Source organism: Ornithorhynchus anatinus, chromosome X1 (assembly GCF_004115215.2).
Source record: "Ornithorhynchus anatinus isolate Pmale09 chromosome X1, mOrnAna1.pri.v4, whole genome shotgun sequence".
Classification (NCBI taxonomy): Eukaryota; Metazoa; Chordata; class Mammalia; order Monotremata; family Ornithorhynchidae; genus Ornithorhynchus; species Ornithorhynchus anatinus.
The window spans coordinates 104,539,990-104,562,711 of record NC_041749.1 but is presented as its reverse complement, the minus strand read 5'-3'; the positions used below and the strand labels follow the sequence as shown (position 1 = coordinate 104,562,711).

General features: G+C 48.1%; 1 protein-coding gene across 15 annotated transcripts in view; it reads left to right on the top strand.

Moving 5' to 3' along the window:
- Positions 1–22,722, top strand: part of RANBP3 (RAN binding protein 3) — a 95,883-nt gene that overhangs the window by 22,341 nt on the left and 50,820 nt on the right. For 8 of the 15 annotated variants that reach the window (XM_029049928.2, XM_029049925.2, XM_029049932.2 and 5 more), the window contains exons 2-3: positions 4,731–4,786; positions 19,923–20,126. In XM_029049928.2, the coding sequence (XP_028905761.1) occupies positions 4,731–4,786; positions 19,923–20,126 (260 nt within the window). Of the gene's footprint in view, positions 1–2,846; positions 2,915–4,730; positions 4,787–8,377; positions 8,491–19,640; positions 19,660–19,922; positions 20,127–22,722 lie in introns of those variants that run through there. The other 7 variants (XM_039910375.1, XM_029049929.2, XM_029049922.2 and 4 more) reach the window with 6 other exon arrangements.

Genomic DNA, 22,722 nt, shown 5'->3' with positions numbered 1-22,722 from the left:
CCTGAACCCACACATCCAGTCATTCACCAAATCATATAGGGTCTACTTTGACAGTGTCTCTAGAATCCACCCCTTCCTCGCCATCCAGACTGCTACCACACTGGTCCGAGCATTCACGTGCTTAGTACAGTGCTCTGCACATGGTAAGCGCTCAATAAATACGATTGAATGAATGAATACTGCCTTGACTACTGCATCGGCCTCCCTTCTGTCCTACCTGCCTCCTGTCTCTCCCGTCCATGCTACACTCAGCTGCCTGGATCATTATTCCTTCAAACATCTTTCTGCGCATGTCTACCCACTTCTCAGTAGCCTCAAGTGGTTGCCCATTTGTCTCTGCATCAAGCAGAAACTCCTTATCTTCAGCTTTAAGGTTTTCAGTTGGTTTTCTCTCTCCTACCTAACCTCGCTCATCTCCTACTACAACCCAGCCCACACAGTGTTCCTCTTAACACCAGTCTACTTCGTGTCTTGTCTTGTCTCTCTGGCTGTCGACCCCTTGCTCACGCCCTCCCTTCCCTTTCATATCGGACAGACCACCACACTCTCCATCATAAGAGCCCTCCTAAAATCATATCTCCTCCAAGAAGTCTTTCCTGACTAACCTTTCATCTCTCCATTTATTGTTGTATTTATTGAGCACTTACTGTGTGCAGAGCACTGTACTAAACACCCTAGTTTCCTTCCTTTCTGCCTCACCTGTTCACTTGCATCTATCCCCTCAGCACTTTGATATTCACCCTACCTCATCAGTATTTATGTACATCTCTTTATATTCTGCCACTCCCTTGGTCATTTACTGTAATGTCTGTCTCTTCCAGTCGATTATAAACTCCTTCAGGGCAAGGATCGTGTCTACCGATTCTGTTGTATTGTACTCTCCTAAGCGCTTAGTACAGTGCTCCGCACACAGCGAGTGCGCAATAAAAACCATTGATAGGTGGAGTTGAAAGGAGAGGAAACGTGAGGGATATGTAATGATTGTGGTATTTGTAAGCACTTACTCTGTGTCCAACATTTTCTAGGCGTGGGGATAGGTACCAGTTAATAAGGTCAGACACAGTTCCTGTCCCACACGGTCAAAGAAGGAGGGAGAAAAGGTATTATTATTTTACAGTCATGACTTACCTGAGGTCACACAGCAGACAAGTGGCAGATCTGGGATTAGAACCCAGGTCCTCTGACTCCCAGGCCTGGGCTCTTTCCCCTAGGCCAGGCTGTTTCTCAAAAGGAGAAGAGGTATCAGCAGTCATGGTCCCTAATAGTTTTAGGGCACAACAGGATAAACAGTTCTATGTGCAAGTACATAAATCAACTTCTGTGCCTCCCATCCCCTAACTATAGGAGTCCCTCAAGGCTCAGTTCTGAGTCCCCTTCTATTCTCCATCTGCACCCACTCCCATGGAGAAGTCATTCAACTGCCATCAACTTCAACTGCTGTCTCTTCGAGGAAGATTACTAAATCTACTTCTCCAGCCCCAACCCCTCTCCTTCTCTGCAGTCTCACAATTCCTCCTGCCTTCAGTATATTCCTACTTTGGTGTCCCAACAGCACCTCAAACCTAACATGTTCAAAACACAACTCATCTCCCCACCCAAAACGCTGTCCTCCCCGTGAGTTTCCTGTCGCCGTGGACAACACCACCATCCTCCCTGTCTCACAAGCCCAAAACCTTGGCATTGTCCTTGACCCATCACTCACACAGCCCATATATTAAGTGTCATCAAATCCATTTGATTCTACCTTTGCTTTCTCCTCTCCATCCAAACTGCTACCAGGTTGAGCCAAGCACTTATTCTAGCCCACCTTGACTGTTGCATTTGCCTCCTCACTGGCCTCCTGTCTATCCCCTCCCCAGTCCATACTTCACTCTGTTGCTTGGATTATTTTCCTAAAGAGGCGTTTAGTCCATATCTCCCGAAGCCTTAAAAACCTCCGGTGATTGCTGCTCATCCACCTCCGCCCCAGAGACTCCTTACCATCTGTTTTAAGGCACTCAATCAGCTTTCCTCTTCCACCTTACTTCACTGATCTTCCATTGCAACCCATTCCACGCACTTTGCTCCTCTAATGCCAATCTACTCACTACTTCGATCTTGACTGTCTTCGCCGACCCCTTGCCCACGTCCTCCTTCTGGAACTCCCTCCCCTTTCGTATCTGACAGTCCACTGCTCGCCCTATCTTCAAGACCTTCCTAAAATCACATCTCCTCTGAGAGGCCTTCCCTGATGATGCCCTCATTTTTCCCGTTTGCCCAATCTCCATCTGCATTGCCCGTGTACTTGGATCTGTACCCCTTAAGCTCTCAGTATTCACCCAGATGGTACTTACGTACATATCCTTAATTCTCTCCCATTTGCCCTCTCTGTAATCTGTTTTAATGTCTGTCACCCCCTCTAGACTGTAAGTTTCTTTTGGGCAGAGACTGTGTCTACCAACTGTATTGCATCATACTCTACCAGATGCTTCATACAGAGCCCTGCACACAGCAAGGGCGATATAATTGCGATTGATTGACCAAGATTTAGGGGGTTTGCAGCATTTGAGCTAGGCCTGGGTATTGGGGCAATCCAGCCACAAAGACCCAAAAATCTCAAGTGGAAACTCCCCCTGGAGGTTAAAAATGGGGAAGGAGGGAAGAAGTAAGGTTCTCCTGGGCCCGAAGGGAAACAGACATGGTGACCGAAAGCCCCATCAAAGGGAGAGCTCGAGAGTTGGGGTGGGAGTTGGTGCTGGGTGGTTTATCCACAAAAGTGAAAATTTTCTAGGAAACCCACAGTGTTCCATCCCCCCTCCCCCTTCTTTCCCCCATCTCTTTAGGACCGCCACAACCATTGGGGGCTGGGGTGACCAGGGTGGGAACGTTTGCTGCCCATCAGGTGACTGCCACGTTGGCCCGGTCCCCGCTGGCTGTAAGTAGGGAAGTTGGGGTGAGCAGTGCCTGTTTACTCCCAGGCCTCCTCCTTCGTCCTAGTCGATCTGACCTGGCCCCATGGCTGCGAAGGGCTCGGGTGCGGGGGAGTCCCAGCTGCACACCCCAAACCCAAAAGTGTAGCACTTAAGTGGGGGCCGGTCGAAGGAGGGTGAAGGGAAGTGCCCGGGAGCTAGTGAATGGAGACTAATTTCTGGGGAGACTGGGGAGGGGATTTAAAAGGTGGAAAATGGAAGCGGCTGGGGTGGGAGGGTGGGGAGGGGTTTGGATTGCACGTATTTCAATCTATAGATCTGGATACATGAGTGCGTGTGTGTGTGTGTGTGTACACGTACGCACACGCACGTACCAGCCTGGCACGGTCACCCGGACTGGTGGACTCATCCCTTTTACCTTCCCGGAAGCACTGTACTACTCTAGGTGGTAAGCAGAATATGTGCCATAAAGGAGGCCTCTGTCCTAAAGTCGGACCTGATGTCAAAAAGCCAAGTCAGGGGGTTAATTTGGAATCGTTGGAAGCGCCACTTGCCAGAATTCAGTTCTAAGACAAGGACACCCTGTCCGTTACATTGAATAGTAGTACCCTAGTGGCCTGAAAGAATGAATGCATCTTTCTACTCGAGTTGGACTACTAGGGAGAGACTTGTACTGAGGAGAGGGAGCCTGCTGAGTCACTCCCTTGGTATTTTCATTTGAGGAGAAAAAAATTCCAGGCGCAGTAGAAATGTCCATATCTGGGCTTGGTCTATCCAGAAATGCGGCTAAGGAGCTGAAAGGGCCCTTGAGTAGACATTTACTCCAGTCCTCTGGCCCAAGACTGCGTGACAGATTCCAGGTTTCCCAGGTCGTGTCTCAGGCGAGTGATAGCCAAGCCTGGGCGAGCCCTGATCTCTCGCCCATGCTGTAGGCCATGTGGTCCTATGGGTCCGGTGAAAAGTCTCAGTTCTCAGAAGCACCATGGCCTAGCGGAGAGAGCCCGGGTCTGGAAGTCAGAAGCCCTGGGTTCTAATCCAGGCTTCGCCAATTGCTTGCTGTGTGACCTTGGACAAGTCACTTAACTTCTCTTGGCCTCAGTTCTCCTGATCTCCTTCCCACTTAGATTATGAGCCTGGTGCGGGACAGGAACTGTGGCCAACCTAATTAACTTGTATCCATCCCAGAGCTCGGAACAGTGTTTGACGTATAGGAAGTGCTTCACAAATACCATTTAAAAAAAAAAGAATTAGGCTAGATGCCTAGAGGCTTCTCCAGATGTTCTTTCTCCAAGGTAGATGTAGTCAGGGTGGGCCCCGTCAAGGGGACAGAACAATCTAGGCAAGAAGAGCTTCCAGCTCAATCTGCCCTTGCTCTTCTTGGAACAGCTCGACAGGCATCTCATGGTCATTGGCAACCAGAACTCTTTGACCCCACCTTGCGCCCTCCATCCTGCTGAATTTTCTGAAGGACTGAGGGACTTAGATTCCAGTGTGCTGGCAGGATTGATATTGGAACAGCAGGCAGGTGGTCGAGGGGATGCTCTCAAGGGACCTGGAGTCCTCTGGAGCAATTTGGAAAAGTCAATTATCCTCAGAGTCTAGTGTCCAGGCTTGTCAGGTGATGCAGACAGTGGAGCTGGGACTGTATTGAAAACATCTGGCAGGAGGAAGTACACTAATTGATTGTTTTTGCATTCTAATGGATTTGTTTTCCTTTGCTATTTTAGAACTTTTTTTTTTTTAAAAAAGGATTAAACTGTGTTTAATAGTCGAAAATTACGTTTTTTTCTGTTTTTTTTTGTATTTTTTTTTTTTTTGCAGAAAAGTCGGCCATTTCCCCACCAGTCTTTGTATTTCAGAAGGATAAAGGACAGAAGGTAAGGAACCAGGATATTCTATCTTATATGTGCTCTTTGCTTTGCTAGCCTGGGCTTAAGATCCAAGTTTTGAGGAGAACCATATATATATAGGTTGTTGCTGCTCCAGAATTGAGGAAGCTAGAAAGATGATTAGGGCTCGAATCTCAGCAGCTAACAATGAAGGAGGCTGCAAATTATTATGGGCTGAAAAAGAAGGCAGCAGGCTGGCTTATTGTGGGAGAAGAGAGGTTTCTAATTTTAAACAAAATAGAAACAGAAGGTCGGAAGACATGAGGATAAAGGGGAAAATGTAGTGTGTAGCCTTCGCTGGAGTTTTTTGGGTTGCAGCCGATGATAGAGGGGAAAAATGTAGTTTGTAGCCTTCACTGGAGGTTTTTGGGTTGCAACCAACTCTGTATTTTGCGAAGTTTGGAACAGGCTCCTTCTCATTGTTGCTAGTGTAAAAATTCTCTGGATGACCGCAGTCCGTTTGTTTTATCTATTTTCACAGTCAAGGCACTGTTCCCATTTTTGATTAAGAATTTCCAACATGCATTATCGCTGGGGGTTTTGCTGAGTGTTCATGGAAAGCGTTCTGGGAGATGACCGACACCTTTGCCTTGGAAAGGTGGGGACCAAGCTTAAGAAGCAGTGTTTTGGGGTTTTTTTCTTTTTCCTGGCCCATTTTCTTTGGGGACTAGGGGTGTGGTGGTGGAAGAAGAAACAGCTGATGCATATGCGAAATAGTATTTTGATATTGACAACTTTGGGGATTTCATTGGTTTATTCGGCCAGCCTGTTAGTGCTTTTAAACAGGGGTGGATATTCCTCATTCTACAACAGCTCAACTTAGGGCTTTTTGGCCCAGTGGCAAGCACACACACGGCCCTGGGAACCAGTGGGTCTGGGTTCTGTCAGTGGTATTTATATAGCGCTTATTATGTGCAGAGCACTGTACTAAGCACTTGGGAGGGTACAGTGCAACAGGATTAGCAGACAACGTTGCCTCCCCATAACGAGCCTATGGCCTAGAGAGTTGTAGTCTTGGCTCGGCGCATAGGGTATTGCTTGCTGGGACTCTGCTCTCAGTAGGGGAGGTTTCTGACCCAAGAGCCATGGTTGGGCGGTCGGGAGGTGGACTGGCCCAGCAGGAATCCTGAAAGAGAGCCTGCTGACCTGGAACGCGGCCACCAAGGCAACATTTTCTATTTTTTTATGGTATTAAGCGCTTACTATGGGCCAGGCACTGTTCTAAGCGCTGGGGTAGATGCAAACTAATCAGGTTGGACACCATCCAAGTCCCAAATGGGGCTCCCGGTCTTCAACCCCATTTTACAGATGAAGTAACTGAGGCCCAGAGAAGCGAAGTGCCTCACCCAAGGTCACAGCAGGCGAGGGGCGGAGTCTGGATTGGAACCCAGGTCCTTCTGGTTCCCAGGCCCGTGCTCTATCCATTAGGCCACGCTGCTTCTAGCCTGCTGGTTCCAGGCGCTGCCACCCACCATCAGCTATGGGCTCCAGTCACTCCGGCCGTAAACTTGGCCCTGCCTGGCAAAATCCTTCGGATGCTCTCGGCAAGGTTGCTGCAGTCCGTGCCCCAGAAGGAACACAAGGGGCAGGGCCAAGAGGCTGCTAGTGGGCCGGTTTCACCCGCTATCACTCGCGTCAGTTCCTCCCCATGGTTTCTCGGCCCCGAAATCTCAGGAGTGAGGCTAATTTGTTGTTTTCAACAGAAGAGTCCCATCTTCTTCTTCATACCTGGCCACCCGGCTGCCTTCCTCCAACCCTATATTGTGTAGCTTGGGGGAGACCATCCATGGGGAAGCAACTTAGATATGTAGGATGATTTTTAACAATCAGAGGAGGAAAAAAAACCCAAGGGGGCAGGAGGGTCTCCTTTTGCAAGAAAGCTCCTGCTGAGATGGTTAAGCATGGTAGAGTGCTTGGAGAGGGGGGTCGAGGTGGGGGGGTGGAGAGTCGAGTTGCCATGGGAGGAGTTTGGACTGTCTAGGAACCTGCCTCTCTGTTGGTAATTGAAGTAAATGGGAAAATAAGGATTGAGAGGAATTTTGCTCAGTGAATAATCATTCAGGGATATCTTTTTTTTTTCCACAAATAAAGGGATTCCCTCACGAACGTAAACCTTTTTGTCATCGAAATCCCTTGATACAGAAACGGTTGAAGGTTGGAAAACCTTTGTATTGCACTTAATCTCAGTTCTGTACTCACACGTTTTCACTTGTTCTTTTGGCTAGGACGTTATTGGGGCATTAGCAAACTGTCAGCTGCCACCTTCAGCCTGCTAGTACACAGGGCCCCGTAGTGTTGAATAAGACCATGGGTGCAGAACAGGTGATTACAGTGCAGATTTTTCTTAACGTGGGGTTCTTGCAAGAACGCAACCCCCACATTTTAGGAGGACTTGGTGTGCCATAGATTTTTCGGGGTGATATTTTCCAGTTTTGTCTCTCCTCTTAAATACCTGTCATTACCCATTTGTCTCCAAATATGTTTGCACAACAAAAGATCTGCAATTTGAAGTTCCTGCAAATGTGTAGTCAAAAGTGAGCTCCTTTTAAACTACTCCCAAATGAAGGTGGAAGTAGGTATTGATAACACAGGTTATTTGCCTCCAGTGGTCCTTCTCGGAAAGTGTCCCTTATTCCCCCCCCCCCACCCCCCCCACGCACTGTCAGGCCTGGCTAGTTGGGCTGTCTTCTCTTGCCCCTGAATGATACCTTGTTGCTGACGACTACACTTAAAATGTCATTCACATCTTTTTTTAATCTGTGAGAAGTCTGTTTGTCAGCTTATTTTACCAGCAACAGTCATTCAATAGTATTTATTGAGCATTTACTATGTGCAGAGCACTGTACTAAGCCCTTGGAATGTACAGTTCGGCAACAGATAGAGACAATCCCTGCCCAATAACGGGCTCACAGTCTATAGTGGAGCGGGGGTCGTTTGTTCTTTAGTAGTAGTAAAGCCCTCTGGGTCCAGCACACTGTACTAAGTGCCCGACAATCCCAAATCAAAGAAGTGATACATTCCCTGCCCACAAGGAACTTAGCCTCTAATGGGGATTACAAACAGTAAGCAAAATAAATAATTGACTATAGAACTGAACAATCCGTAAGTTCCTTGTGGGCAGGGATCATGTCTGCCAGTTCTTCTGTAGCACACTCTCCCAAGTGCTTAAAACAGTGCTCTGCACACATTAAGTGCTCAATAAATACCATTGATCTTAAGTGCCGAGAATGAGTGTATGTACATACACACACACACACGTTAGAGATGACTGATGGATTTATATGGCTTTGGAATGCTGGAAATTAATCAGGGAAGGATCACTGGAGGAAGAGCATTTTCAGGAGAGCTTTGAATAAGGGGAGGATTGTGGTCTGTCAGATTTGGGAAGAGAAGTTCCTACCCTGGGCACCTGTATGAGCGAAAGTAAAGAGGCAGGAGAGTTAGGAGTTTACAGTTATATATGTCACGCTGTTCATGATTAGTGCATGTAATTTGCATATTCCGTGCCAGGCGTCAACAATCGAAAATCGTTGCCATGGCAATCGGGGATGGAGGAGTGGCCCCAAGTACTTATCAGGCTCCCCCGGGAGCTGTGGTTGTGATGGGGCTGCTGCCGTTTCACCACTTCCACAGTCATGGCTTCTGAGATGCAGTCTGCTGTACCCCCTCTAGCCAAAGAGGAGAGAAAAGCTGTGAGCATTGTGAACGTGCCTATTTGAAATAATTGCAAAGTGCAGTGGCTGATAGGAATAATAATAATAATAATAATGGTGTGTGTTAAGCGCTTACTATGTGCTAAGCACTGGAGTAGACACGAGTTAATCAGTTTGTCCCACGTGGGGCTCACAGTCTTAATCCCCATTTTACAGGTGAGGTGAGACACAGAAGTTTAAGTGGCTTGCCCAAGGTCACACAGACGAGTGGCGAAGCTGGGATTAGAATTCTCATCCTCTGACTCCGAAGCCCTTACTCTCTCCACTAAGCCACACTTAAGTGTTTAGCTGCTGGTTCCCACTAGGGTAGCTTTATGAGCCACTCTCTGGCCCTCCTGCTGGGATTTTCTGTTGCCTAGTCTAGGCAAACCCTTTGAGTTACTTTATTTGATACAGGGTGCTTGGGATGCAAACCCTCTCCCGTTGAGAGATTGTAAATACCTTCGGTAACACAGCATTTACTATTAAAAATATATTTTGTATTAATCTAATTCACTCAATCCCACACTTTGCTTCCCTAGCGCCAGCTTTCTCACTGTGCCCCAATCTCATCTATCTCGCCACTAACCCCTTTCCCACGCCCTCCCTCTGGCCTGGAACTCCCTCCCCCTCCATATTCGCCAGACCACCACTCTCCCCACTTTATTAAAATCACATCTCCAAGAGGTCTTTCAAGCCCTCTTTTCCCCCACGCTCTCTCCCTTCTGCATCGTCTGTGCACTTAGCTCCGCACCCTTTAATCAGCGATTTGTATTTACCGAACATTCACTTGGGAGGATGCACTACAATAGAGTTGGTAGGCATGTTCCTTGCCCCTGAGGAGCTTATAGCCTAGAGGGGGATCTTCCACAGTTCCAGCAATTGATATTCACCCCACAGCACGTACTAACATATCTGTTATTTATTTTAATGTCTGTCTCCCCCTCTAGACTGTGAGCTCCTTGTGTACAGAGATCATGTCTGCCAACTCTGTTGCCTTGTACTCTTCCAAGCCCTTAGCACTCAGTAAGCGCTCGATAATTACCACTGATTGAAAGTGAGGGGCAATTATGTGGGTGATGATAAACCTGCCCCATAACTAAAGGGTGCAGATAGAGCTTTATTATAATCCTTTGATTTTAGCCATACTGAATGTTTTTGAGCTTCCTCCCATTTTGACTTTCTTATAAGGGCAGCTGAAAATTTGAGTTCCCTGGGCTGGGGAAAGAATCTCTGGGCTTTTCTCTGAACATGGTTCTCTTTGTACTTTAAATTGTAAGCTCGTTTTGGGCAGGGAATATGTCTGTTATATTGTTATCGTACCCTCGCAAGCCCTTAATACTCTGCTGTGCACACAGTAAGTGCTCGATAAGTATGATTGACTGACTGACTATTCTGTAGAAATGGGTAAACTTTGAAATATATTGGTAGATCTGAGCTTGATGTTTTCTTCAGTGTGAACTCCAGTAAAGTATGTATTAATGCAGTATGAATTTTCTAGATTTTAATTCCGAATAATGTGGGGCAATATATGCTCATCTACCACAAATGGAGTAATCTGGAGTACTACTGAGGTATTCCTTTATTTGTAGATGGCCTTTCAAAGGCTGTAACCTCATGGAATTGGAGGGAATGTTTGTCCGAGGCTAGAGATCTGGCTAAAAGATAGGAAATAGAGGAAAGGGCTGGCATGGTCACATTTTTGGATGGAAAAGGCGATAGCGGGGTCCTGGCTGCTTGGAGCTGATTAAGTTGCTCATCCATGGTCTGTTATGGCAGGGAGAAGCTGATGGGGCAGCAATGAGGGTGTTGCTTCGGCTATTCCAGGCAACCAATAGTATTTGAGCATCTGCTGCATGCAGAGCGCTGTACTAAACTCCTGGGAGAGGACAATAGAATTGGTGGACCGAGCCCTGCCCCGAAGGAGGTGTGGAGGAGACAGACTAGAAGCGACAGACCAGAAAGGTCCCGACGAGGTTGCCCATGAGCAGCTTTGGGTAGTCAAGTGTTTCGACGGCATAGAAGTGATGAAGTGACAGTGGGAGACTGTGGGGCTGGCAGTGGCTGTTCGTGATTGGGCTTCAGAGAGCTCCGCGTAAGCGTCGGGGAGCCAGAAAACTCCTCCTTTAGCCAAAGGTTCTGGAACTCCTGCTGCATTTATTGTTTTCCCTAAGTGTCTTGGATTGTCTTGGTTTTGTCTTTTAAATTTTTCCTCATTCACCCTTCGGCAGCCTCCCAGGCCCCCCCATTTGATTGGGACCCCAGTGAGGGCCAGGAGTCACACTTTTTTTTTTATCCTCTAGTGTCCTCTTTTCCCCAGTGCTCTGCATACGGTAGACGCTCACTAAATGCCATTTAATGACTGAATGAATTATAATAATATAATAACTACTATGGTTTAAGCACGGTGCTAAATTCTGGGACGGAGACAAGATAATCAGATGAGACCTAGGAACACATCATTGAAGAGGGCGTAAACATTGAAATATTCAAATTTGCGGAACGCCCTAAGCGACTTGGCAAAAAAAAAAAGTGACTAGTGAGTATAAATATGAGCAAGTGCCAAGTAATCCCTCTAGGGAAAATTAATCCACACCTCCACTACATAATGAAAGGCTGTGAGGAATCGGTCATAACTCAGGAAAGAAACTCTGGAGTCATTGTTGACTGTTCTCCCAAACCGTCGGTTTCATTTGAGGCAGTGCCCCCCAAAAGCCAATAAAATGCCGAGCATCATCGGGAAGAGAAAGAAAAAGCAAAAGTCATAGTTTTGACACTATGAAATGGCATGTCTGCACCTGGAATATCCTGTGCAGTTTGGGTCTCCAGATTTTAAAGACAGAATAGTGCCAGAGAAGGGAAGATAAAGACACCCGAGACATCGGTTGTTGGGGAAGCTTCCACACGAGGACAGAATGGACCCTTTGGCCTCTAAAGGCAAAGGCTTGGAGAAGAGGGAATGTGCGTAATGTGTCCAAAAATCATGGGGCGGGGAGGGGAGGGCGGTTTTGACGGGAGGAACTTCATCAATAGCATTTACTGAGCACCTGTGTGCAGAGCACAGTACTAGGCGCTTCGGACCTTACGGTAGAAGTAAATGCACTGGTTCCAGCCTTCGAGGAGCTTACACTCTAATGGAACTTATTCACCTAGTCCCCCAACCTAAAGGTAAGAATCGATCAATCGGTTGCATTTATTGAGCACTTTCTGTGAGCAGAGCACTGTTCTGAGCACTTGGGAGAGTACAGTGTAGCACTATAACAGAGTAGGCAGACACGTTCCGTGCCACAAGGAGCTTATGGGCTAGAGTGGCAGACAGACATTAATAGAAATAAATTACAGATCCGTAAGTGCTGTGGGGCTGAGGGAGGGGTGAATAAAGGGAGCAAATCTAAGTGCAAGGGTGACACAGAAGGGAGTGGGAGAAGAAGAAATGAGGGCTTAGGGAAGGCCTCTTGGAGGAGATGTGCCTTCAGTAAGAGGGCAGGAATCGATCCCGATAGGGGATGGTAACTTCAAACCGACAACATTTTTCACACGAAGCGGTAGTAAATATATGGAAGATGTGCAAGCAGAGAATATCAATAGATTCAAAAGTTTATTGGAAAACTGTGTGGATGAGAAGATTGCAATAGACTGAGGGGAAAGTTGGGTTGTTTAGAAGGTATATTTCTAACCATAGGTCAATCAGTTGTACTTATCGAGTGCTTGCCGTGTGCAGGGCACTGTACTAGGTACTTGGGAGAGTGCAGTGCAACAGAGTGGGTAGACACGTTCCCTGCCCACAAGGAGTTTACAGTCTACAGTTAGCAGACATTAAAATAAATTATGGGTATTGACACAAGTGGTGTGGGGCTGAGGGTGAATATTAAGTGCTTCAAGAGTACGGAGCCAAGATGCCAAGGAGAGCAGTCGGCACGGTGTTTTTTCAAACATCCTTTGTTGTCCTTGCCTAAATTGAAATTCTCCATTTTGGATGGACGATTGGACTGATCCATTATGGCACATTAGGCTTTTCTCTCCATTCCCGAAGTCTTCGTGAGGCGTTGTGCTTTTTGCGGGCATGGGTCTAAAATTACTGGCCACTTTCTTGGTTGGCCAGGTCAATGTGGAAGCAGGTACTTGGCTCCCACATAGGAGAGGGAGAGGGCTAGTTTCCATACCATTTGAAACACGGGGCATTCCAAATGCATCGTCTTCACTCTGAAAGAGAAGCCTAGGTTTTTGCCCCATTTCTCGCCTCACCAATCCTTTCCCAACTCCTTGAGCGGGTTGTTTATATCTGCTGCCTCCACTTCCTTCCCTTTAATTCTCTCCTTGACCCCCTGCAATCTGGCTTTTGCGCCCCGCTCCCCCCGAAACGGCCCTCCCTTTCCGAGGTCACCAGTTAGCCCCTTCTTGCCAAATCCAGTAGCCCTTACTCCATCCTAATCCTCCTTGGCCTTTGGGTGCCTTCATCACTGGACCACCCCCATCTCGTGGAAACATTATCCAGCTGTGGCTTCACTGACACTGTCCTTTCCTGGTTCGCTTCCTATCTGTGTGGTTGCTTCTCCTCAGTCTCTTGCGGGCTCCTCTGCCTTCCACCCTCTTACTGTGGGAGTCCTCCAAGGCTCATTTCTGGTTCCCCCTCTTTTCTCTATCTGCACCTTGGAGAACTCATTCCCTCCCACCTCTATGGTGTTGATTTCCACATCTACCTCTCCGGCCCTGCCCTCTCCTCTTCTACAGTCTCAAATTTTCTCCTGCCTTCAGGACATCTCTACCTGGCTGTTCCAGCAACTCCTCAAAACTTAACGTGTCCAAGCCCTCTCCTCCCCCTGACTTTTGCATCGCTGTAGGTAGCACCACCATCCTTTCTGTCTCATCAACCCGTAACCTTATCCTCAGCTCCTCTCCCGTTCAACCTGCATGTTCAATTTGTCTTGAAATTCTGTTGGTTCTACCATCCCAACATTTCCAGAATGTGCCTCTTCCTCTCCATCCAAACTGCTACTGTGCTGATCCAAGTACTTATCATGTCCAACCTCAAATACTGCATCCGCCTCCTTGCTGACTTCCCTGTCTCCTGTCTCTACCCTCTCCAGTCCATACTTCACTCTGCAGCCTGGATCATTTTTCTGCAAAAATCGTTCAGTCCACATTTCCCACTCCTCAGGAACCTCCAGGGGTTGCCCATCTACCTCCACATCAAACAGAAACTCCTTACTGTCGGTATTAAAGCACTGAGTTCTCCCCCTCCTACCTTACCTTACTGATATCCTACTATAACCCAGTTCTCACACTTTCCTCCTCTAATACCAGCCTCACTCACCAGACCATGATCTTGTCGGTCTTGCTGTCGACCTCTTGCCCACGTACTCCCTCCCCTCCCGTCATAACCGACAGACTCTTCCCCACCTTCAGAAGCCTCCCAAAATTGCAACTCCTCCTGACTACGCCCTCACTTCCCGTAGTCACCCTCCCTTCTTTGTCTCCTCTGTCCTTGGATGTGTACCCCTCAAGCATTTGATGTTCACCTCATGCCTTATATACGTGTCCCTAGATTCTCCCATTTCCACGGTCATTTATTTTATTGTCTCTCTCTCCCCCGATAGGCTGTAAACTCCTTGATGGAAGGGATTGTGTCTACAAACTGTATTGTATTCTTCCAAGCACTTAGTACAGGCGCTCTGCACACAGGAAGTGCTCAATACATACCATTGATTGAAATTTTTTTTCTTTGTGTCAGACCTCCCTAAAGGGGGATAAGCAGCGTGGCCTCGTGGATCGAGTACGAGCTTGGGAGTCAGAAGGACCTAGGTTCCACCACTTGTCCACTGTGTGACCTTGGGCAGGTCACTTAGCTTCTGGGCCTCAGGTCCCTCATCTGTAAAATGGGGATTAAGACTGTGTTTAACGTGTAGCTACCGCAGTGCTTAGTTCAGAGCCTGGCATGTAGTCAGTGCTTAACAAATGCCATATAAAAAAAAAATCAATGATATTTATTGAGTACTTACTGTGTGCAGAGCACTATACTAAGCACTTGGGAGAGCGCAGTATGGGAGAGTCGGCAGACACATTCCCTGCCCACAATGAGCTTACAGTCTAGCTACTCTGTATGTTGCAGAAGCAACATTTGGTCCAGGTTTCCATATGTCCCTGGCGCATAGTAAGAGCTTAACAAATACCATAATTATTATTAATTTCAAGATTCCTCCTTAATCTAAAGCGGATCCAGCAGCATAAGAACCCTCTTCTGGTTCCCGTAGGAACGGTTCCCAAGAATAGCCTGTTTGTCCACTCAGATGAGGGAAACAGCTTGGACTCACCCCCCTGCCCCCTCTTTTCCAAAGGGCTAGAAATAGAATTGGACTTTGGGAGTGGGTAGAACTGTGTCCCCAAGCAGGAGTCCAAAGTTCTGCTAACCACTTGAAGCCTTCTACCTGGCAGGCCTAGCCCCAGGAATACCTTCCATCTGGGAGTTTTTGCCTTTTGGGGAAGCAGATGGCCTAGTGGAAAGAATACACAGGACCCTGGGGGTTAGGCAACCTAGGTTTGATCCCTGCCTCCACCACACTTGCTTGCTGGATGACTTAAGCCAAGTTATTTAACTCCTTTGTGCCTCAGTTTCCCTATCTTTAAAATGGGGGCTAAATACTGGTTATTCCTCCCCATTAACCTTTGAGCCCTGTGTGACTTTGTCACAGTCTAAAGGTATTGCATCTACCCTAGTGCTTAGGACAGCCCTTGGCCCAAATTAAGTGCTTAATAAATAGCAGAATCACTATTAGAAGTCTGAGGAAGGTGCCCCCTGGGAGATTTTAGAATCTCCCCTCCTCCCCACTTGGGAAAGCCAGTAGCTGATACTAAATCTGTTCATTTTCCTCATAATAATAATATTGGTATTTGTTAAGTGCTTACTATGTGCAGAGCACTGTTCTAAGCGCTGGGGGAGATACAGGGTAATCAGGTCGTCCCACGTGGGGCTCACAGTCTTAATCCCCATTTTACAGATGAGGGAACTGAGGCACAGAGAAGTGAAGTGACTTGCCCACAGTCAGCTGACAAGTGGCAGAGCCGGGAGTTGAACCCATGACCTCTGACTCCGAAGCCCAGGCTCTTTCCACTGAGCCACGCTGCTTCTCATTTGGATGGCAACCTATATTTGGAGAAATACAAGTTTCTCCACCTGTATTCCAAGTTGTTTATTGGTGAGCTCTTAGAACAGTGCTTGACCCATAGTAAGCACTTAACTACAAAAATAACAATAGTAAGCAACCTGTTAGATCCAAATTTTCCTGTGCCACTTACCCTCCCACCTACTTACTGCAGCTCGTAGGAGAGCACAGGATCCACTACTCTTCCTGTTCCCACCAACCTCTGCTTTATCTTCTTGGGATTTGTTGATTTGGGCAGATATCAATGTGGACCTGTCGCTCACATCCTACCTCTGGCCTGGAATGCCCTCCCTCTTTATATCCAACAGATAATTTATTCTCCCCACCTTCAAAGCCCTACTGAAAGCACATCTCCAGTGGTCCTTCCCTGCCTAAGTCTTCATTTCCTCTTCTGCGTTGCCCTTGCACTTGGATTTGCTCCATTTGTTCACCCCTCCCTCGGCCCTATAGCACTTATTTAATTTTATTAACGTCTCTCTCCCCTTTAGACTGTAAGATCATTGCGGGCAGGGAACGTGTCTACCCAACTCTGTTATATTGTGCTCTCCCACGCTCTTAGTTCACGCTCTGCACCCAGTAAGCGTTCAGTAAATTCGATTGATATCAAAAATATTGAGGAAGATTGGCTTAGACACAGGGGAGAAGCCACAGACAATAATAATGATAATCCTGTTATTTAAGTGCTTACTATGTCCTAAGCACTGTACTAAGCACTGGGGTAGATGCCAACACAATCTGATCGGACACAGTCCCCGTCCAACGTCCCCGTCACAGTCTGAGGGAGGGAGAAGGGGAATTTTTTTTTTTTTAAATGGTGCTAAGCACTTACTGTGGGCCAGGCATTGTTCTAAGCATTGGTGTAGATACAGGATAATCCAGTTGGGCACAGTCCCTGTCCCACGTGGGACTCACAGTCTTAATCCCCATTTTATAGATGAGGAAATGGAGGCATAGAGAAGTTTAGTGGCATGCTTAAGGTCACGCAGCAGGCAAGTGGCAGAACTGGGTTTAGAACTCCAGGTTCCCTGACTCCCAGACCTGTGTTCCTTCCACTAGGCCACATTGCTTCTCAAAAAGGCAAGGGTCAGGACCAAGTCAAGGCAAGAATGGCTTTTTAGTAACCAAGCCAGCCACAGAGGTGGTTGGTTGCTGCTTCTCTGTTGGGAGAAAAGTCAACAGAGCTCTCCCCACCTTCCTTGATCTGGTGTGCCACCGTTTTTAAGAGAACATCTATTCCCGGTGACCAACATGTATTTTATTTATCATCATTCCCTTGCTTCCTACAATCATATAAGGTTTTTCTTATGTAAAAGACTATTCATGGCCCCTGTAGGGATCATTCAGGACCACAGAAATAGAACCACCTATGGAATGAAGAAACCTGGTACTGGGTCCTTCAAAACAGTAAAGTCATTTTTAGATGAAGGAAACCATTCAGTGCTATGAGAGAAAATGCGTGGGGAAGTCAGGTCAGCGTATCTCTCTTAAGAGATCTTGGAAGCCTCCCAACTTCTTCCTGTGAGCCTGCAGGACCTCTGGGCCTGGCTATTCATTCATTCATTCATTCATTCAATAGTATTTATTGAGCGCTTACTATGTGCAGAGCACTGTACTAAGCGCTTGGAATGAACAAGTCGGCAACAGATAGAGACAGTCCCTGCCGTTTGACGGGCTTAAAGTCTAATCGGGGGAGACGGACAGACAAGAACAATGGCAGTAAATAGAGTCAAGGGGAAGAACATCTCGTAAAAACAATGGCAACTAAATAGAATCAAGGCGATGTACATTTAGGCAACAGTGGGACCAGGTCGACACTAGGCTGCACTCCCTCACTTCAGGTCCGAGGGGACCGTGGAGTAGTGGCTGTGGGATGACTGGCTGTACTGTTAGTTCTGCACCCCTGGGAGACCGCATTCATTCATTCAGTAGTATTTGTTGAGCGCTTACTATGTGCAGAGCACTGTACTAAGCGCTTGGAATGTACAATTCGGCAACAGATAGAGACAATCCCTGCCCAATTCAGGGGCCAGGGCACCGCACAGGTGCATGCGACAGCATCTGTGCTCTCCTATTTCTCCACTCCCTGGAAGTGGGGTCTGACTTGGACCAGAGTAAGGAAGGCCAGGCTGAGCTGAAGATTTTTCAGGCTGTGGGGCTCTATGGTTCTGTTTGTGACTTTGGGGTTTGTTTTGAAGCAGCATGGCTTAGTGGAAAGAGCCCAGGCTTGGGAGTCAGAGGTCATGGGTTCTAATACCGGCTTCGCCGCTTGTCAGCTGTGTGGAAAGAGCCCAGGCTTGGGAGTCAGAGGTCATGGGTTCTAATACCGGCTTCGCCGCTTGTCAGCTGTGTGGAAAGAGCCCAGGCTTGGGAGTCAGAGGTCATGGGTTCTAATACCGGCTTCGCCGCTTGTCAGCTGTGTGACCTTGGGCAAGTGACTTAACTTCTCTGTGCCTCAGTTACCTCATCTGTAAAATGGGGATGAAGACTGTGAGCCCTACGTGGGACAACCTGATCACCTTGTATCTACCCCAGCGCTTAGAACAGTGCTTGGCACATAGTAAGCGCTTAACAAATACCAACATTATTATTATTATTATTATTATTACTATGTACCAAGCACCGTACCAGGCACCGGGGGTAGATACAAGAGCGTCAGGTCGGACGCGGACCCGGCCCCACCTGGGGCTCTCAGTCTAAGAAGGAGAATGGGTATTGAATCTCCATTTCACAGATGAGGTAATGCAAGGCCAGTGAAACTCAAGGCCTTGCTGAGGCCAAGGTTCTGACAAATGATAGAGCTGGGATTAGAACCCAAGTTCTCTGACGTCCAGGCCCGGGCTCTTTTCACTAGGCCTTGCTGATTTTACCAGGGAGAGGTCCCGTTGAAGCTCCACCTCTATTTAAGCAACTGTGTACCCTGGCATGGTCTAATCTAAAGTACATTCGATTCTTCAGTTTTCCGTAGCCGGAGGTCGACCTGCAAAATGAAAAGGTAGGCCTCCGGGGCTTAGATTGGTGGTTTTCAGTCGTATATGTGCCCGCCACCTCAGCAGATGATGCGGTGGTGTCCCTGCCCCGAAACACGTACAGCCTTTGCAAGCGAGAGCCATGACGTAAACCAGAGCTCGGTGCCCCCAGACACACTCAAAGTGCCAGTCCTACTCCGAGTCATGACAGTCTCAGCCCGCGCACACGGCTGCTTGCCCCGGCTCCCCCTCCCGCCATGGGAAGGGAGCGGGCAAGCCGCAGCCCGTGTGATCCACGCCTGTAGAGTTGAAGTTTTTCTGCTGCCTCAACCTAGGCTGGGTCGGGGAGGTGGTCAGAAGGGATTGCAACCCAGCACATTCTGAATACCAGTATTGGATTGGTCTGCTGTGCTCTACCAGTCTTCTTCACAAATCTTCAGTCGTGGTTACGGGCTCCAGACTTCAGTTGCCATAAACCAAACTGAATCGAGCGAGAGAGGCCCTTATTTGAACATATTGGACCAGCCAGCCAAAATAGAGAAAGTAGAAGGCCCAACGGTGATAGTGCTTCCCCAAATCGGTGACTGCGAAAGGATTCTCGAACCCGTTCACCGCCCCCCGTTGCTCTCCTGAATGGCCTCACGGGTTTTCCATCCTGTTCTTTCTCTTCCTGATAATGAAGCTGTATAACACATTAGCCCCAAAGAAAATTAGCGGTAACATAATGGTCTGAAAATCCAAGAGTAGACACGTCCTTTTTTCATCCAAGGTTGCTCTGGCCCCTCCATGTTTCCATGGGTGGAAAACAGGTTGGTCTGATCCCAAGTGGAATGGAAATATTCCAGTATGGGGCGTAACCCCTAGATTAAACATGTTCTCCTCCCCCCCACCCCCCGTTTTACTCTTCTCCAGGAGTTGTATAACCACCACCCTTGCCATCTGGATTCCCTTTTCCTCCCAGTGGAATCAGGAAGCTTGCCATTCAAAGTAGTGCCTTAAACCTGGTACAAAGCCAAAACTAAAGAGCCGCATAATGGTAGCAGGTGCATATTTGTTTTCGCCACTATCTTCAAGGACTAATTGGATGAGGGGGGTGGTTTTTTTTGTTGTTGTTGTTGGGGATGTTGTTGTTGTCTGGTTTTAATCTTGTTCTATGTTCTTGTTGACTTCGCTGCATGAAGCAGTTTCCCTCAGTAGATGTCAGAAGAAGCAGTTTTGTATAAAGATTGAGCAATCCTGGTGGTGGTAACAAGCTCCACCGTGTTGTAGATGTTCATTGAAGGAAAATTGTCTTTTTTGCTCCCAGTCCTCCGCAGAGCAAAAAGGCATGTCGGATTCGGGAGAGGACCCTCAGGGAGAGGCTGAGTCTCCCCACCATGGTATGGGTCATACAGAATCAGCTAGTGCGCATGCCTTAGAGCTTTCTGCTCCCGCTATTGCCTCCACCAGCGCTTCTCCGCTTCCCACTCCTGAAGCCCGGGCTACTCCTATCCATCAGGAACTGGCAAGGGTAAGTCCATATCTCCCCAGTACTCCACCTCCTTAGTGGCTTCGAGGCCACGATGTCTTTAGTCCCGAGATAATTTCAGTGATGGACTGGTAGCAGAGTAAGGAAGAACTCTCCACTCAGAATTGTAGAGAACAACCCCTCTCTTCTCTCCCCCCACCCTCCCCCCCAAATAAATCTGGGCATTTCTAATGTATTCAGAACAAATACATATAGTTGAGATAGAGGGGATAGACCAGAAGCGTGGAAAGAGCACGGGACCTGGGTTACAACGATGATAATGAAAGTAGTGACGGTATTAAGTGCTTTTATGTGCCGACCACTGTGCTGAGCGCTGGGGTGGACACAAGCTAATCAGACTGTACATTATGAGCGCCCCCTCCCCGGGGGACAGGGACTAAGAGGGAGGGAGAACAGATGCTTTTATCCCCCTTTGACAGATGAGGAACGATGCTCTTTCCACTAGGCCACACTGCCTCCAAGGTGATGAGTAGGCCTGGGATGTCTGGGGGAAAATGTGCTGCCCGAGTGGTAGGTATAATGGCATGCCGGAAGGAAAGCTTTCTAGCCACCTCCACGGCAGAGGCCAGCAACCTCTTGACTTGGGCAGGCCACCCTGAGCAGCAGGCGCGGTGATGCACTCAAGCCAACTCTTCTTCCCCAGTCCCCAAAAGAAACCAAAAAATCCCCTCAAAAACCCACCAGCTGACCTTTGCTGTGAGAAGTATTTTTAGATGCCTGTGTTTTGGGGTTTTTCTGGCTCCTCCAAGCCAGAGGTCGAGCCGGACAGTTGAAAGTATGCTCCCTATATGAAGAGGAGCATCTTCTGTGGAAATTGTTGCAGAATAAAGTCGGACACCTGACCTCTCTGGGTAGCTGCTCATACTCCCCACTGGGGCCGGTCACTCTCACGGAGGAGTAGAAGGCGCCAGCTGGGAGTGAAGGGGGTGGGACAAATAGGGGGAGCCAAAAGATATTTGAAACCTAAAATTATTTGGCACCTGCTGACAGTGGACGTCAGGTGTCGTAACGGAGGCTGGACAAAGATTGGTAAGGGAAGTGGCAGCATGTTCTCCCCGCCCCCCCGGGGCACATTTAATCGTATTACTTGTGTGTTGGTGGTTCTTTTTCCTCCCCAGTTAGACTGTAAGTTTCCCGAGGGCAAGAGTCGTGTCTTGTTCTTTTAATTCTTTCCTGTGGCACCAAGAAGGGTGGACTCGGATCGATACCATCGTGGTCAGTACTCCACAGATACACTCCTGCCCACATGTCAGCGACAAGTGAAAAGTCAAGATTGAAATCTTCTGTGCAGATAAGCCCAGGCTGTTGAAATGGTAGTAATAACATTTAAGCACCTACTGTGTGCCAAACTCGGTACTAAGCACTAGGAAAAAAACTACCCGGGTGAGAATTTGACACCGTCCCTGGCCTCCAGTGGACGCGCCATCTAAGAAAGCGGATAGAGAGGGCTGGAGACAGCACAAGGAAGGATGAAGGAAAAATACAGAAGCCACCCACAAGACAAAGACAGTGATGAACATAAGAGCGATAGGGTTAGAGGAGTGGGGTTTTTGGGGTCTTTACGGCTCAGTTCAGCCATCACGGCGGTGGCCACGGGCAACCCAGAGTTCTGACGGTAGTCCGAGATGGCACACTGACAAAGGCAGAAGAGGGAGCAAATCGGAAAGTATTTTGTTTTGAGTGCCGAACTGAGCCAATGTCGATATGAGTCTTGATGCCCGTATCACGTGGGTTCCAAGCCTAGAGCCTTGATTGAACAAGTTGCCCGTTATTCAGAAGCATTATTAGGGCCTCATGCATTGCTGTGGACTCTGTCGTGCTCGCCGCCTGTCTGCCGCGGCCCTTGGGAAAGTACCGATAACAGAATTGGGAAACACGTTCCCCGATTGATTGAAAGCAACCTGTAAACTCTATGCTCTATGCAATTCATTCTTTCTTTTGTTTGCGTGAATCAAATTGGGAAGGCCTAGATAGTGGCTCGAAAGTGTCTTCCAGGGTGACTGGGCCGGGCATTGGACAGACCCGAGAGCTCCCGGTGTTCAAGGGCCTCTGGATCATGCTGGTCTCGTGCCCGCACCCACCCCCCCTGCTGTGGATGGGGTTTATGTTTCCTAGGTCATCTAGGCTTCCTTGGTAGCTGAGCTCTGCTCTCTCCAGTGGCTCAGGGCCAATAATGGTGCCCTAGTGTATTATCCTGGACACAGTGTGCTAGGGGTCTTTCAACACTACCCAGGTTCAGGGATCAGGCCTCACCAGTGGCTGTGTCCTCTTGAAACTGAAGGACAACTCTGTTACAAGGATCTGACTCTCTGACTATGATACCGCTGCAAGTGTTTACCTTGGCTTCGGTGGGTCCCTTTTCCGCCCTTTGAAGTATTTGGACCGACTTGGCTAGAGTAGGGAGGAAAGCCCATTCGAGTGTCCCTGCCAAGATCATGGCAGACCTCTATACAAAGGTGGCCAAATAGTATCCTTCTCACTTATTACCCCACCACATTAAGCCATTACCTCAGCCCTCTGGGTGGTGCGCGGGGGTTCACTAGCTCCTGCCATTTCTTGCTCACTGCTGCACCCCTTC